Source organism: Ceratotherium simum, chromosome 2 (assembly GCF_057802395.1).
Source record: "Ceratotherium simum simum isolate JZ-2026a chromosome 2, ASM5780239v1, whole genome shotgun sequence".
Classification (NCBI taxonomy): domain Eukaryota; kingdom Metazoa; phylum Chordata; class Mammalia; order Perissodactyla; family Rhinocerotidae; genus Ceratotherium; species Ceratotherium simum.
In genome coordinates this window covers 32,883,228-32,900,963 of record NC_141901.1, presented here as the reverse complement: position 1 = coordinate 32,900,963, position 17,736 = coordinate 32,883,228, and the positions used below count along the sequence as shown (strand labels likewise).

Below are 17,736 nucleotides of genomic sequence, written 5' to 3'. Positions count from 1 at the left end.
ATTCAAAACCTCAGGCACCGGTAGAGACATTGAGCAAATTTTTATTTTCTGTACGTCTACTTGGCGAGAGGATTTTCTCTGCCTGTTGCCTTTACATTGTCGATGCGTCAGTCCTTCCTTCTTTATCTCTTCCAGCCGCTGGAGAGGCAGGAGGAGGCCGAGGGGAGCTGGTATTACAGCGCTGCCTCCTGATTGGCTGGACGGTCGTGGCTGGGCTATAAAAGAGACCCCTACAGGCCTGGGAGGGAGAAGCCCAGAGGATTCTGACAGCATCTTTACGGGAGCAAAGGCAAAGTGCGCTCAAAACAGAAGCCACAGCTCCTCCTGCCGTATTTCTTTCCTGACTTGTGAATCTCACACTAAACAAGATGTGCAAAGGTCTTGCAGGTCTGCCGGCTTCTTGCTTGAAGAGGTAAGATTATTTTCAGCCACTAACCGTGTTACACTTTCGGATAGACTTTCTCAGTTATTTACATATCCTACTTACTAACTTAGTTCTTTGGAATTAGAAACAATGTGGTCGAGGGAGCACCGTCTTCCTAGCTTTCCTCCAAGGCTACCTAGAAATTGTGACTTAAGAAGTGTTCTCCCCAAATTTGGGCACTATGCTGTTTTATATGACCTCGGTTTTGAAGACTGTTCTGATCCTCTAACCAAGCTAGTTCTAAGTAAGAAGTGATGTGAGGTTTTTGGACCATGCACAGTGGTCTGTAATATCGCTACCTGGAATGCCTGTTATTGTTTGAGCATCACTGGGGTACGTAGAATCATGGCTCTGGGCTTGCCGATGGTATTCTAGATCTTGTTTAGGGGAGGACACCCCAGAATGAGGTTTGGCTACATCACCAGAAAAGCACTATGCTTTCTGTGGTGCTGCAATATCTTTCACTCTCTATGTTCTTGTAAGCAAATGTTACAGTAAAATCTGAGTTCCAAAAGTAGATCTCCCTTATCCTTCTGCCCCTACCTCTAGCTCTTGAAATGTCTTCTGTGAGTGGTGGCTGAGAAATATTGATCATAACAAATCAGTTAAGGGTTCTGTAGAAGAACTCATCCTAAAGACATTGTTTTGTCAATGTCCTGTCTCTTGATTAAATAAAAACACTTAAAGATATGCAGCTACTCGTATGTCTTTGGCTTTTTGAAAAAGGTATGAATAAATGCTTTCAGATAATGGTTATCTGTTAGCCAGTTGAAAAAAATGCAAAACTAATGCATATTACATTATTTAATCTTACAGTTAAAGGTAAAAAGCCAATCTGTAGATGTACCACTCCCTGTCTTGTTTCCCTGCAAATAGAAATCACCTTAAATTTCAATTTAGAAATATCCCAGAAAACACAGTCTTTCGTGCGTTCCCTAAGAAGTTTCTCTCTCACCTGTTCTGTCATTCAGGAGTATGAAAGAATATTCTTTCTCATATTCTTTCATGGCTGATTTAAAATGAAGCAGGAGGGTTTGGCAGAGGCTACCTATGAAATAAATGCCTCTGACTTCCATCAGTAATATCCTGAACAGAATGGAGCAGATTACTCCAAGCTTCAGTTAGCTCATATATAAAATTAAGCGTACAAAATACAGGAGTGACAGGAGAAAGTGATGCTCTGGTAAATATTTTGGGAGACAGACAAAAGATTGCACAGAGCTCTGCCCTCAAGGAGCAAGAAGCTAACCTGGGGAGGTGAACTCCATGTCAGCAGGGTGAACTGCTCTTCTCTCTCCTCACTGGTGAGCTGTAAGTTGTCTAGTCCAACACATTCCTTCTAGCGTTAGTGCCTGAGGCTCCAGAGGGACTGTGAACTCCTCAAGGTCACATAGGTGGTGGATAGCAGAGTGCAGAGAATCCAGATTTCCTGACTCCAGTGACCCCTGAAGTCATTTTGTTTTTTATTTTTATGGTTGTATTGTGTTGTAAGGACAAATCTAATGTACTTGCTAAGCATACTTCCAGTTCTTCATGAAATGACTCTGCATTGGTCAATAACAGTCAGATCTCAGCCAGACCCAGCACATGGAAATATGAAATGATTGCTATTTAGAGCAAATCACAATGTACTTATATCATCCCTTTACAATCACTTTAGCCTTTGTGAATATCTTGCTATCATTAAGGAAGATTTTGCATCCCCTGACCAGTTGGGGAAGGAGAGGACAGAAAACAGTCTTGTAGGGGAGAGAAAATACTCTTTTAGGGGCAGTCCAAGAACAAAATGGAATTTAAACTTTCTGGGGAAATGCACATAGATAAGCCACTAATATATCAGTAGCCATCCTAAAATGTCTTTTTATTCTTGTTGCTTTTTTCTCTCTTTAAGTAGGAACATCTAGTCATTCATTTCTTTTAAAATAGCATTTCTCTTTTACAACAGTTTTTTGGCTTTTATAATAAAAGTGATCCAAGCAACAGAATAATTAACAAGGATGAGAAAGTTGAGCTAAAAGCTTATTAAAAGATCTCCTTTTTTGAGTAGGTCATACACCCTGCTGTACCCTGGCTACCTATTAAACAGTGGCAATATGCTGGAAGCTCTGCTCTAATTAAACAGTCACTAGCTTCAGTGATGACTCTTGCTTGCTTCTCTTAATTGTTTTTAAGCCTCACATGCCCTTTATAGTGTAAATATCCTTATAGGGTAGATATTAAAAGGAAAGCAGTAGCAGCAGCAGCAGGAGATTTTCTAGAAGCAAGCCTGAAGGAGCTCAGGTTTCATTATTAGCGTTTGCATTTACCACCTCATCTTCTACTTCCCCCTGCTGGAGCTGCACACCTCCGTGTATATCCCTAACGGGAATTGCTTGGCCCACCTCATACAAGGCTGGAACTGAACAGAACTATACCTTCCAAAGGTGCTTCTACAGTTCCCTCTGCTAGCAATGAGGTAGATGGAAATAGCAACCACCCTCCAGAAGGTGGCGTGCAGCAAGAAGGTGCCATATTTCACGGTTACTGCTTGCTTTCCAATTTCTAAAAATTACTCAAGGAACAGTCACGTTTTCAATGTGCTTCTGTTGAAGATACCAAACTGTTCCATTCATCAAAATGAGAGGTTTACGGAAGAGGCTCCTGAGGGAGACTGAAGGGTTAGAATTCTAGTTACTGACAAAGGAGGCTGGGTGATATCCCCGGCCTCCAGGTTTTGTAGTAAGTCATAGGTGGAAACAGAAGTGGAATCGCGTTTTCCTGAGAGTTCCTGCCAACTCCAACTCCCATTTCCTGAATAAATTGCCTCTGCCTCTTAGCTAGTAATGGAATCTTTGAGCTGTACCACTAGGGTGTCTTTTAAAGAGGGCTGACATCATTGTTCTTTTTTCTTCTTCTTCTGTGCAGTGCAAAAGATATGAAACATCGGCTAGGTTTCCTGCTGCAGAAGTCTGATTCCTGTGAACATAATTCTTCCCACAGCAAGAAGGACAAAGTGGTGATTTGTCAGAGGTAAGAGAAGAGGCCCTGGTGAAGATCCATTGGGTATTAACTATCTGATGACACAGATGTTCCATCAGAAGAAAAGGAAATTAGGTCCCTAGTTAAGCTAGATTTGGATCAAGACAGCCTCCATTTTCATGGAGATCATACTTGCATTTGAAATTTCCATACGTTTAGTGGAAAGACTGCCCTAATCAACAATAGGCTTCGTCAGAGTGATGGAAAAATAAAATCTCTGCATTTTGTTCAGGGCCTTAAATTTCTTGCCCCAATTTTGTATCATGGCATTCAAATTGTTCTTTTTCTCTGTAATGTCTCTAGGGTGAGCCAAGAGGAAGTCAAAAAATGGGCTGAATCACTGGAAAACCTGATTAGCCATGAATGTAAGTCTGACAGCTTTCCCCACCCTAGCTAATGGGGATAAAGGCACTCTGGATGGACAAGTTATCTCGTACTATGGTTGATCTTATAGGAACTGCAGAAAGGCCTGGGTTTCTTCTGACTTCCAGACTCAGGAGAGTCAGTCTGTTTAAAATTTTACCATGTCCTAGAGCTTTGCAATATACAAGGGAAAGTTCATACACAAACCATGTAGAAAATCATCTCTCTCACCACATGGGAAAAGGGTAGAGGAAACAAAAATCCAAATATTCAGATTTCTTGCAGAATCAACCTCAGTTTCTCTTTCCCAAATCCACTTTGGCAATTGATGGCTCCATAGGCATTTCAGAAACATACACTTTCTTAAAAGAGACTTCAAACCTTGAGCAAGAAGCACTATGTAAAAGTGGGATCCAATAGATACCAAATATAGATTAGGGTTACCTGACCCCAAGTGACCTCCAAAAAAGGAGGAAATAGGGGATTGTTTGAACCCTTGCCTTATTCCTTCAAGTACCTTGGCTTTATCTGAAATACAGTGTCCAAGAGGCCAGCCAGTGTGATAACTGTGATTGTTTCTCCTCTATCCTAGGTGGGCTGGCAGCTTTCAAAGCTTTCTTGAAGTCTGAATACAGTGAGGAGAACATTGACTTCTGGATCAGCTGTGAAGAGTATAAGAAAATCAAATCCCCTTCAAAACTAAGTCCCAAGGCCAAAAAGATCTATAATGAATTCATCTCAGTCCAGGCAACCAAAGAGGTAGGTCTTCGTGGCAGAGAACTCTCTGGATCCTGGCGAAATTTCCTAGAAGTGGTATTAATGGCGTGGATCTTTAGACTATGTGAGTTAAAGGAAAAGATATAACAGTGGAGCAAGTTATTATAATCTTTTTTTTTTATAAGATTTTATTTATTCATTTTTTCCCCCCAAAGCCCCAGTAGATAGTTGTATGTCATAGGTTCACATCCTTCTAGTTGCTGCACGTGGGACTCGGCCTCGCGTTGGACGGAGAAGTGGCGCCTTGGGGCTTGCCCGGGATCCGAACCCGGGCCGCCAGCATCAGAGCGCGCTCACTTAACCGCTAAGCCACGGAGCCGGCCCAAGTTATTATAATCTTGACAACGCCAAAAAAACAGTTAAGAAAAAAACTTTCATCCAGATGACTTAGATGATCTCCTTTAATGATTTTTTCCAATGAATTTCCCCAACTTGTGAGAAAGAACAGAAGATATTGCCCTGCCCCCTTAAAGCCGATGAGCCTTTTATACTCTCACATGTGCCAGGGTGGAGCCAAATGTCCTTTTTGCATTCCTGGGGTACAGAGGGTGCACACCTATTATTCAGTACAAAGCGTACAGCCTCCCATCTTCAACAGGGGGATGTGTCTAATGGAGCCTTGGCCTTTGCCCCTCAGGTAAACCTGGATTCTTGCACCAGGGAGGAGACAAGCCGGAACATGCTGGAGCCTACGATAACCTGCTTTGATGAGGCCCAGAAGAAGATTTTCAACCTGATGGAGAAGGATTCATACCGCCGCTTCCTCAAGTCCCGATTCTATCTCGATTTGGCCAACCCTTCCAGCTGTGCGTCAGAGAAGCAGAAAGGAGCCAAGAGTTCTGCAGACTGTCCTTCCCTGGTCCCCCAGTGTGCCTAATTCTCACTCGGCGGTGCAGGGCTGAAATGCCAAGACTCTATGCCTGGAAAACCTGAGGCCAAATATTGATCTGTATTAAGCACCAGTGCTTTCTCCACATTATAGCCTAATATTCATGCTGCCTGCCACGTGTGAGTCACTCCCATGTAAAAACTAGATTTAGTTTTAGTGTTTTGGTGTTCATCAGGGCGGGACCTCATTCTAGCCAATTTCTCCAAATTTCTTTTAAGGTGCCATGTGAGCAAGTATCCAAATAATGGCCTTGTAGGTCTGGATTTTCAAAGATCGTTGGCAGTTCTCTCCTCCCAACAGTCTGACCTCAGGTTGGTTGGTTGGTACACTTCATGTGCCATCCACAGGCACATGTATTCTGTTAAGCAGCACTTTCTCCAAACTCTAGATGTTTAGATGAGTTTGCTGTATTATGTGTACACATGTGTACACATACACACATTCTCTCTATATGTGTATATTTCTGCAAGAATAGATAGGAAAGACTCTAGGTGCTCACAACTAGAGTGTGTGTACATACTTAACGTGCATGTTCTGATCCCTGGTCTTTCATCATACAATTAAGCAGGGCAAACTGAACCAGCTACCATGCAGGCTAAGAAAGGCATGCTAACCTGTGGAAAGTAGATTCTGTAAATCTCCTTGGGTCTTGCTGGAGAAGCATCCAAGGGAATTCATGCTTAATTTAACCACTGGCAGCCTCCGAGTTGAACAGTATTCTAGGGAGCAAATATCATACAGAATCTTATACTTGACTGATACAGTGCTGTCTTGGGCTGGTTATCACTAAGGGCACTTTTGTGTCCCTCAGCTGCTGGCCTCCCCTTCTTTGCCTGGGTGCTTGGTGCACGAGTATCAGCAGCTGGGGTGGTATGGAGTTGGGAGATGGGATGGTTGAACTGGATGAAGAAATGCAGGTAGGGCCTCGCCAGCTCCACCTACTATAAGATACTGGCTGAGTAAGGGCACGGAATTTAAAGGTTAATATTCTTATCCTCTACTCTTTTTTCCTCTCCTGATCAAGGTGCTCTTCTCATTTTGCTTTTTCCAGAGAACTTTAGCCATGAGATGAGGTTCCCTTGTCCACTGTGGTTGTTTGCTTCCCCATAATGGCTCTAGGTTATATGGCTACACTGATAAACCAGCAGCAGGGGAAAGATTATATTTTATAAGGGGAAACATGTTTTCACAAACTGAAAAGCCCTCCTAAGTTTCTCTTTTGAAGGTAGAATCTTGTCCATTCCATCCCAAACATCAGGGCTAACAGAGACTGAAGGCATTTCTTTCCAGGCTCTGAGACCAAATGAGAAGGAAAAGAAAAAAAGAGAAAAAGGATATCAATTGTTAGAACTACTGTTTGGAACTTTTCAAGGCACATGAAATACTTGAAAATTTCTCATTTATGTTATTTATGGTGTTGTTTTGTACAATGTTTTTATTACTGTATTGTTTTTTAAGTGGAGGTGCATGATATCACCTGAATTATTAATGAATGGCCAGGAAGTAATTTTCTTCTCATTCTTTTAAAACTACTGCCTCTGAAGTGCACCCACATTCAGTATAAATTACATGCGTGAACACCTTGTGGCTTTTAAGCCAATAGACTGGGTTGCAAAATGAAGATGCTGGAGCGTGTGTATACAAATCTCATTGCATTAAAGATGTAGGTTTTCTCAATTGTACCCTTCTTGTCTCTCTAGCAGTCTTGGTTTCAATATCCCTGGAGTTTCTCATCAGCATCCCTTTGCATTATACACAGTTCCACTCACTGATTTTGTCCCTCATTGATTCCAGGATCCAAACCTATAACTCTCTTGGTCTTGCCCTATTATAACTGTCATGACTTTCAGATTGTACCTGTACTCCTGGACTGCTGTCTCACCAATAGGTCTGGAAGGTCATTCTGAATGAGAAGTAAATTATTTTATGTAATACATTTTTCAAGTGTGTTTTTCAATTGCATTTTCCTGTTATTTCATCACCATTTGACATGGAGAGCTGACTTGCTCATGGTCCGTGGACAGAATACTCCTTCCACGTGCATGCTTATTTTTATCATGTGCTTATTTGAAGGCCTCGAAGCTGATGCTTCCAGTGAAACACAGCCATCTTAATAAGGGTAAATAAATGCTTCATACAAAACTATCTCCTTGTAAACACATTAATGATCCACAGACATGTTATGAGAAACAGCAGGGTGTAGGGTGATTATAGGAAATGGCTCATTTCCAGTCTTTTCTCTCTCCCATGACAACTGTGGGAAAGAAAGCAGAAAATGAGTGTTGTATATTCTTCGTTTCCTGCCACTCCTCTGCCTACCTCTAGTCACAGAGCAGAGGCAATCTTGGCTCCAGAGACTTCGCTCAACTGATTTGGTGGTGTACTTGCAGGTCCTCAATAGGTTTTTAAGGGATAGAGTTCAGCTTCCAGAGCAACAATTCTACGACCATCCAGTTACCTGCCTGTTTGAGAGAAGGTGGGAGCAGTGGGAGATTTAGGAGGTGGGCGGCAGCTGTAGATGCCTGAGGATAGATCCCTGCCCAAACTGCTTCAAATCCTTCCCTCCGTTTTGCAGATTCTCTTCCCTGGAAAAGAAGTCATAAGATGTTAACATTCACAGTCACGGGTACTATGACTATTACGTCATGAGACGCCCATTTCCGGAATTCTTTCATTCCCATTTGTAAGAGTCATGTTTACAAGGTTTTAGGGACACAGGATCTTAAACTGTTTTGAGTAACAGATTCTTTTAAGGATCTGATGAAAACTATGGACCATCACCTCAGAAAAATACACAGAGGAATCCAAATTTCTCGTAAATATTTAAAGGAAATTTTTACAACCCCACCTCAAAGCGCACAAGGCTATCATTCCTCTCTCACGCTATGTCTGTGTCAGACTCTCACAAACAGTGTGCAATTGCTGCTCCTTGTATATAATACCGTCTTCTAAGGATCGCAGAGGAATTCAAAGTCGCTGCTATTAGCAAGTGTGAGCCATGTTTTTTTCTCCAGTCTCTGCCTTGCCCATCCTTTCTTTCTTCTTGATGGTTGGCCATGAAATAAATAACAAATATGTGCTGACTCTTTTTCTGAAGGTGATCAAGGACCACGCTTTGAAAAATATTTATTGTGGCTTATTATGTGCCAGATATTGTCCTAAGCACTTTAGATAAATAATACATTTAATTCTCACACCAATCCTAAGATATGGATGCCAATCATGGGCATTGCCTCTGCAAAACATCTGCTAATTTTTAAAGATGGGGAAACTGAGGCACAGAGATGTTAAATAACTTGCCAAGGTTGAACTGCCATCCAGGAGCAAAGCTGGGATTTGAACTGAGGCAGCTTTGCCTCCAGAGATCATGGCAGAGACACGCAGAACTCACCAAATACGCACACGCCAATGGGCGAGGAGAGGGCCTATATGTTCAGACCTATATGGTCAAGAATAGAGCCAAAATGCATCCTCCATCTCTCTCTTCTCTTTCTGTGGCAACTCTGAAGACTATATGTTCCAGATTGTGTAGCTACAAGATGAAGGACCTCTTGACTCACTTCAGAATATAAAGTGGATAAGAAATAAATCATTGCTGATCTGGGTCATTTCTTTATGAGGTTGTTACTGTAGCAGAGTATTGTTTACTCTGCGAAATGTCGAGACTATGTTCTTAAATATTACACTATATGGTTGCCACTTATTTGTGTGTGAGGGGCAGACACTAGAGTATGGACCCAGAGGACTCATTTACATTAATAGCAGTTTGCAAACAAAAACTTGACTTTGGGAAACTCCACAACCCCAGGTGCCTCAGGCTGTGTTCTGGCACTCCATGTTTATAGTGCTTAGATTTTTAAAGTTAGAAATGAGATGATAGAAGGATGAAAGAGGAGAAAAGAGGAAAGATGAAAGAAAAATAAAAAAGAACTACCTCCAAGGGAAAGCCACTGTCCATTTGCCTAGGCCAAACACATGTACAAAAAAATCATCAGAGCAAAGCTAGTCAGATAAATTGTCTCATGTGACCAGCCAGACTCAAAAGCACAGTATAAAAACTAAATGGTTCATTCATTTAATTCTGAGACTGAATTCAAAACATGAGTTTGCTTAGGCCACTAAACTACATGTTGACAAACTAAATTGTTGTTCACCATTAAACCCTTTTTAATATGCATTGCTTTGCTTCTCTAACATCTAGATGTCACACAAAAATATGATATGAGAAAGGAAAATACTGGATTTTGTCCTTTTTGGGATCGAGAATAGAGGCAAAATTGAGAAAGATGACTCAGGAAGGGTTCACCTAGAGATAGAGTCCAATTTTATAAATTTTGCATGAAGTGATAATGAGAGGGCTGGGGTCAGGGACTACTGTATTTCTTAGGCACATCAATGAAGGTAAACAATGCCTGGAGAGAGAACAGGGTTTCCAAAGGAAGCCTAAAATTTAAGAGTAGCATCTTACATTTTTGGCATGCTTATTAATTGCCAAGTCTATGCTGAGTGCTTTACATTATCTTATTTAACCCGTAGAGCAAAACTCTGAAGTAGATGCTATTAGTATCTTTCTATTGTGGATGGGGAAAATGCAATATAGGAAAGTTCGGAAATTTACCCAAGATTATACATCAAAGAAGTGGTAGAGCACAGATCAAACCCAGATATTCGCCTCCAGCGTCCACACTAATTACTCTAGTCAAGGAGAAAGGGATAAGAGGGAAGAGGAGGAAGAAGGAACAAAGCAAGCAAGGGAAGAACAACAAGAAGAAATAAAAATAGAGGGGAGAAGAGGTAAAAAGATAAAAAGAGTAGAGAAAGGAGAAAGGGAGAGAAAATGTGAAGAAAATGTGAAAGAAAGGAACATGGAAGATAGAGTAGAAGAAAAAGAAATGAAGATACATGTCATGAGGAATGACAGAATGCCAAACACTCCAGTCCTCATGTCTGGTTGGCGACCCCCAGTCCCCACCCCAGAGCATCATGCTGCTACTGGGTTGTCTCTATGCCCTGCCTGAGCTGGGGTGGGTGGAAGGTCTCTCTGGGACTAGTGAAAAGTGAGTTTGTGAAGCAAGGGGTAAATACTAGGCCAGGTTCCTCTGTAAGAATCACTTTTCTTTCTTTCTCTAAATTTGCCAGATCCTAAACCATTGTCCAGAGCAAGTCTTCTTTTTTTTTTAAATATCTGAAAGAAGAAGAAAAAAGAATAGTTCAATCCTCCTTTGGTTCCAGCTCACTACTGCTTTGGGGTGACATGGCACAATGAATCCAAGTCATCCAGCCACTGTAGGAATCACACACAGACAGGACCCCAGATGGAAACAGGCATTTGGCACATGGTCCTGGTCACATTGCTCCTGCCTCCCCTCTGGGAGGGAAGCCAGTGATGACCATAGGGCCTGGGTTAAAGAAAATTGCCCCCCACGTGAGTCTGGTCAAGGCAACATCATGTACAAATTACCAATGAGTTAGACTGTGGGAATTAGTGCGTGGTGACCCGTTGAGAATGACTTTCCAGGGTTGACTTTGGAGCATTGCTTCTGAAGAAAGTAAAACAAAACCTTTGTTGATTTATTTAAAAAATATCGTTTGTAAAATTCCCAGAGTATTCCACCAATCCAGCTGGCCTTTCTGTAGCTCTCTTCTCCCAGGACAGATTGTCCCTGAGATATCTTCTCAGTAGCAACAATAAATTATGAGAAACAAATTCTAGTTGTGTCATATTAAAGACAAGGCCTGCTCATTTTTCCTCTCACCACCACGGCTACAAGCTCTGTCTTCTTCCTCCTCTTCTCAATCTCCTCTGTAGGAATCGGTGTTTTTTGCTACTCTTGCCTTGTTGCTAATAATTTTATACCTTTGGGGTATTAGAAAGGGCAACTGTGAGGGCAGTTTGCAAATTCCAGATCAATTTCTCTTCCAATTCCTATCTTGGAGATGACCTTACCTTACAGGGAGTCCTTCAAACTAGAAACTACAGAATCACCCCCAGTTTTTCTTTCTTACTTACTCTATACACCTAGTAGTTACCCAGCTCTGCAGAATTCCCCTGGGTGAAGTCTCTCAAAGCCTACTTCTGCCTCTCCACTGGCATGGAAATAGCAGACCCTTCATCCCAGCCCTCATCACACTTGGCCTGGTTTATTGCCTTGGCCTTACTTCTAGTCTCTCTGCCTCCAGTCTGATACCCTTTAATTCACTCCAAATAACTGCCAATCTGCTATAAGATGCCCATTTGATCTCTCATTCTGCTTAAAATTTGCAATGCTCCCAACTCTCTAGGCTAGTATTCAAGACTTCACGATTTTGAACTCTATCTAGCTTTCTGGCCTCATCTCTTACAACTTCTCCTTTGATCCAGTTCTAATGATTTGCAGTTCCTGAAGCGGCATGTTGTTAATTGCCTGTGTCGTTGTCCAAGTCAGTCTTCCACTCCACTCCTTTATCTAGCTAACTCCTACTCTTTATTTTAAACTCAGCTCAAGACCTGCCCACATCAAGAAGCCTTCTCCCACTTCCTGGCATGATTTAACTACTCCTCTGTGGGGTTCTCTTAATGCTCTGTCATGCTTCTATTATTACTAGCACATTGTCCTGTAACCATTGATTTATAAGTGTGTCTCCCAAACTACATTGCCACTTCCTCAAGGTTACCAACCATGTCTCATTTGATTTCATAAGCCCTGCACCGAGTAATGAGCCTAATATATAGAAGGTGACTATTTGTTGACTGACTGACTTTGGTTTTACATACTCCTAGATGCAAACAGGAAGCAATCCATCCAGCTCCTCACATTTCCTGAGTGTTTATCGTGTACTGAGTCTTTACATGACCTGATCCTCTCAGACTCCACTGTAGTCTTGCCATTTTCCTCTTGGAGAATGCAAGGATATTTCTCCCAGCCTTGTGCTGGGGGCTGGGGGTGAAATAACCAGAGTAAGGAACAGCTGGTTGGAGCAACTTTACAGAGAAAAGAGGATTTAAAAAAAGAAGTTACAAGGGTGCAAACAGTGTGTTCCTATATCTATTTTATACATACAATTAAAACTTACCTATATTTAATATAATTTTATATATAATTAAAATCAGTATGCTCCTTTATATGCATAACCTTCTCATTTATATCCACAGCATGAAAGAGCTACCATTTGTTGCTTACTCTCTGCTAATCCCTCTCTATGTGTGTTAACTTATTTAATGCATGTAACAACCCTACGGTGAAGAGGCACTAACATTCATCACTTCCCTTTTATAGATGATAAACTGAGGCACAGAAAGGCAAGTACGTTGCCCAAGATCACACAGCTCATAGGCAGAGGAACCAATGTGGCCCCAGAGCCCATGCTCTTTGCTAAACTCTCTCTCGCACATGCCTGGAATTCTATCTACCTGGTGATCACTCAAAAAAAGTGGATTAATTGGTCACTCTTCCCTCAAAAATGTTTCTCTGAAAGTTTCTTCTGCTAATCTTGTGCCACACTCATTTCTTGGTATGCGCCTATTTCTGTTTGTCTCCTCTATTTCTTGTAAAATTTTTAACAGCTTGCTTGTGACTGTCTCCTCTAAGACTTCACTCCATGTTTCCTTCAAACTCTTCTCCCCAGAGCTACAGAAGATGTTCTTGCCGTTGGAGTGATAGTTAGGACTTCTAAAACCAAACTAAATCTAGACTAGTGCTGTATTGGCATTCCCAGCCTAGCCAGCTCACTCAGCTGCCTCCTTAATTTCTACATCCCTGTTGACATCAGGACCCAGTCTGTGGAATAAATATAGATGGCAGGTGGGGCCGTCTCCACACCTGCCTCCAATTCTGTTTCCTGATTTATGGCTCTTCAGCACACTGATAATTGAGAAATAAGTTGGGCATTTCTTGACATTGGCACTAAAAATAAGCACTGAAAATAGGCTCCCAGCACTATTTATTTTTCAGGGTGAAATATTATAGGAAATTTGCATCAGATGAATGACTTTAAGTATAAATAGAAAGACCTATGCAAAGCAAAGGAAATAATTAAAGCAAATTGGAAAATAATTAAAGGTAAATATTTAAGTCCATATTTTAAAAATAATAGTAAGAGTTTTTGCTTCCCGAGGGCTGACATTTAACTTGGGACTGGAATTTGCGCTTTACATAAGTTATCCCATTCAATTCTTCCAATATTTCCACTTTTCAGATTAAAAAAGCTATTCAGAATTGAATGAGGCTGGGCCGGCCCTGTGGCTTAGCGGTTGGGTGCGCGCGCTCCGCTGCTGGCGGCCCGGGTTTGGATCCCGGGTGTGCACCGATGCACCACTTCTCCGGCCATGCTGAGGCCACGTCCCACATACAGCAACTGGAAGGCTGTGCAGCTGTGACATACAGCTGTCTATTGAGGCTTTGGGGGAAAAAAATAAATAAATAAAAAATTAAAAAAAAAAAAGAATTGAGTGAGGCTGAGTCATGTGCCCAAGATCTCACCATATAAACAACAAACTCAGGACTAAAGGAAGGTCAGTTTGAACCCAGAGCTCTTCAAGTCTTAATGACTCTTTCCCTAAATTATACTGCTTTCAATAATCACCTCAAAATGACTCTCTCATATAAGGGATACCAGCATTCCAGGGTGATTTTATGTGAACTTTTACTCTCTTAGTCCTAGATAACTAATCTGAAGTAAAAGAAAACTCTTGTCTGAAAAAGAAATAGGGGAAGCGTTATATAAATGACGGATTCCCAGGCTCCAACTCCAAAGATCTGGTGTTTTGGGAATGGGTACCATCGAAAAAAAATCCATGTTTAACAACCTCTCTAAATAGTCGGTTTGGAAACCATTGATCTAGGAGACCCAGCCCAGAACCAGGAATCTGAGGTTGTATATCCATTAACATGGGTACATTCCTACCACTCTCTGTATCTTAGTCTCTCTCCATTGGCAAAATTAACTTAATAACAACCCACCGTATGACCCAGAAACAGGAGCTATGCAGGGAGAGTAGCCCTCATGGAGGACTTGAGGGATGAGGGGAAAGGGCCTTCTGCTCAGTAATTTACACTGATAATGACTATCAAGCATAACATATTAAACATAAAACACACTGGCTTATTTGACATTTATAACTACCTATGAAGTAGATATTGTTATGATCTCCGTTTTTCAGACGAGAAACAGAAATTCACATAGCTAAGTGGTAGAGTCTTCAGTTGCCTGATTCAATGTTCTTCCCACTATATTATACTGCTTTTAAATTATAATTATTGTTTCCTGGGTTAAAAAGAAAGAAAGAAAGAAAAATTTGATGGAGCAAGTATGTGACAATGAATTGAAATGATAAGGTTGTTGAGGAAGCTCAAAAGTCATTAATTCTTAGGGATAAACAGTTCCAACAATTAAAGATAATGCATCTTTAAGAGACACGTTTGAAGATAATGAATGTAAAGTGGAAAAGTTCCTCATAATATCTATTCCTTTCTATTAAGACAGTCTAGAGATCCTAGTGAATAATAATAATGTCGCTTAGTGAATACTGAATCAGGGTGAAAGAAAGTTAGTTGAAGACAATATTTCATTGAGTTAACTAATTGTTCTCCATAGAGAAATATACCTGCCTGGAAGTCATTAAAAGAATTAATAACAATTGCTCAATAAATGTTGTCTATTATTATGAGTACTGTTATTATTATTACATCTGGAGTCCCCTTCCTTCACTCAGCTCAAACTTGAGAAACAAACTGCTAATTTATTACTCCAGTTCTCCTTGATTCCGTAATGACTATTCCTTATGTCCTAATTAATGCATTCCTTTTACCTGTTCCCACAATGTAGCCCACTCTATCACCAAAGCTACTTTTGTGTGGTATTTGCCAACATCTAGAACAAATTATTAGTGATGAGAACACGTAACCAGGATCCACTAGCTCCACAGAAGTGCTAGAAAAATGGTCCAGAGGACACCTGCAAGCATATACATGCTCTGAAAGGCTGGAGTTTGGCTTCAAGCTGTACTTGCAATAGCAGTGTACAAGAGTTTCCTTTGATTCACATCTTCACCAACATGTAATATGATTAGACATTTCCATATGTGCCAGTCGCGAGATACGGAATGATAGCTCAATATGATTTTAAGTTACACTTTCCTGAGAACAAAAATTGCACATCTTTTTGTTTCCTTGCCATTTATGATTTTTCTTCTGTCAAGTGGCTGTTCAAATTTTTGCCCATTTTTTTCTATTGAGTTGTTTGACTTTTTTGTATTGACTTTTAGGAATTTTTGCATATTGCAGATGCTAATTCATTGTCTGCTGTATGTGTTGCACCTATCTTCTCTCAGTTTTTTCTTCTTTTTTCCGTCAATATTTATGATGTCTTTTGATGAACAGAAGTTTAAACTTTAAGGTAGCTGAAGGTATCAGTTTTCCCTTTGTGGTCTATCTATAACAACAAGATTATAAATATATTTTCCTATGTGTATTGTTTTATAAAATTTTATAGTAATTCCTTTCATATATACACCTTTAATTCATAGGAAATTGATTTTTGCATGAAGTGAGAATTAATATTCTCTTCCATATATATCCAGCTACCATTTATTGAAAAATAAATTCATTCCACGTTCAATATAATGCTAGGTGTGTCATAAATTAAATTTCCATACAGGTATGTGTTTCTATCCTGAAATATTCTGTTCCACTGGGCTGTTTGCTTATCCACCGCACCCCACCCCATCCCCACCTCCTCCAGAACCAGGAACGTCTCGGTTATTCTTGAGCCTTTTTTCTTCCATCAACTTTTGGAATCAGCTTGACAAGTTCCTCCAAAAATTTTTGATAAAATAACTGTAAATAATTTGATTGGAATTTTAATTGGTATTGACTTATATTTATAGATTGATTTGGGAATAATTAACATATTCAATACTGAATATTGCTGTTTATGAACATGGTACTTCTCTTCTCTTTGTTTACATCTTCTTAATGCCTTTCAAAAAGTTTATAATTTTCTTCCAAAAACCAATTCATTCTTTTTTTCTACATATATTCTTTGGTATTTTAGACTTTTACTGCTAATTTTGAAAACACCTTTAAATTACATTTTAATAGTTTATTATTGATGAGTAAAAGTGTATTTGAATCTTAGATATTCATTTCATATTTAGCACTCTTTCTGAGTTCTCTTATTAATTATAATAATTTATTTGTGAATTCATTTGGGTTTTCTTCAAAGATCATTTGCATACTAACAGTTAAAGTTCTTCTTTAACGTTAATCTTTATGTACTGTATTTGGGTTTTTTTCCTTACTTCAAGTCAAATGGAAGTGATGATAGTATTCTTCCTTGCCTTGTATCTAATCTTAAAGGGAATGAAAATCTTTAGATTTTTTGGAGATACTCTTTATCGAGTTAATGAAGTTCTCTTCTGTTCCAATATTTCCAATAGAACCATAATTGAATGTTAAATTATGGTGAATGATTTTCTGAATCCATTGAGATGATTAGTTCTGTCCAATTTTGCTTTATATATTTAGGTCTATAGTATTTGGTGGTCACAACTGCAGAATAATTTATATATTCTAGAGATATATAAATCTTTTATCTTTATGTAATAACCTTTATATGTTCAGTTATGCTTTTTATTGTAAAGCATATTTATCTGATATTAATATAGTTACATAAGTTTTGTGTTTGTTTGTTTGTTAATTTCCTGGTATATATTTGTTTACACTCTTCTAATTTACCTTTTTCATACCCACATACTTTAGATGTGTGTTTTTTGGGGGTGTTATTTTTTTTTTTTGGTGAGGGAGATTCACCCTGAGCTAACGTCTGTTGCCAGTCCTCCTTTTTTTGCTGAGGAAGATTGACCCTGGGCTAACATCCTTGCCCATCTTGCTGTACTTCATATGTGGGACACCTGCCACAGCATGGCTTGATAACTGGTGCTTAGGTCTGCTCCTGGGATCTGAACCTGTGACCCCTGGGCCACCGAAGCAGAGTGCACGAACTTAACCACTACGCCACTGGGCCAGCCCCTGTAGATGTGTTTTTAAATACAATTTTTTTTCCCCCTTGGTCCCTCCAAAGGGCAATAACTATCTTTTTTTTTTTAAATTTTTTGTTTATTGCAGTAACATTGGTCCACAACATTGTATAAATTTCAGGTGTACATCACCATACTTCTATTTCTGCATAGATTACATCATGCCCACCACCAAAATACTAATTACAACCCATCACCACACACATGTACCGAACCATCCCCTTCACCCTCCTCCCGCCCCCCCTCCCC

General features: G+C 40.1%; 1 protein-coding gene across 2 annotated transcripts; it reads left to right on the top strand.

The window, feature by feature from the left end:
- Positions 1–252: 252 nt before the first annotated feature.
- Positions 253–7,405, top strand: RGS4 (regulator of G protein signaling 4). 2 transcript variants are annotated; one of them, XM_014783295.2, is made up of 5 exons: positions 253–412; positions 3,329–3,433; positions 3,746–3,807; positions 4,398–4,564; positions 5,220–7,405. In XM_014783295.2, the coding sequence occupies exons 1-5, from the start codon at positions 369–371 to the stop codon at positions 5,457–5,459; spliced, it is 618 nt and encodes a 205-aa protein (XP_014638781.1). In that variant the 5' UTR covers positions 253–368; the 3' UTR covers positions 5,460–7,405. The 2 variants fall into 2 exon arrangements, with proteins under 2 accessions (XP_014638781.1, XP_004424893.1); XM_004424836.3 differs by lacking the exon at positions 4,398–4,564 and having other exon boundaries at positions 265–412; positions 5,220–5,363.
- Positions 7,406–17,736: the final 10,331 nt, after the last annotated feature.

What these genes read in the sequence shown, in the direction of transcription:
- RGS4 (XM_014783295.2), top strand. Translation starts at nt 369, where the DNA reads ATGTGCAAAGGTCTTGCAGGTCTGCCGGCTTCTTGCTTGAAGAG. An exon ending in AAACCTGATTAGCCATGAAT is followed by an intron (nt 3,808 to 4,397) that starts GTAAGTCTGACA and finishes CCTCTATCCTAG; the next exon opens with GTGGGCTGGCAGCTTTCAAA. An exon ending in CAGTCCAGGCAACCAAAGAG is followed by an intron (nt 4,565 to 5,219) that starts GTAGGTCTTCGT and finishes TTTGCCCCTCAG; the next exon opens with GTAAACCTGGATTCTTGCAC.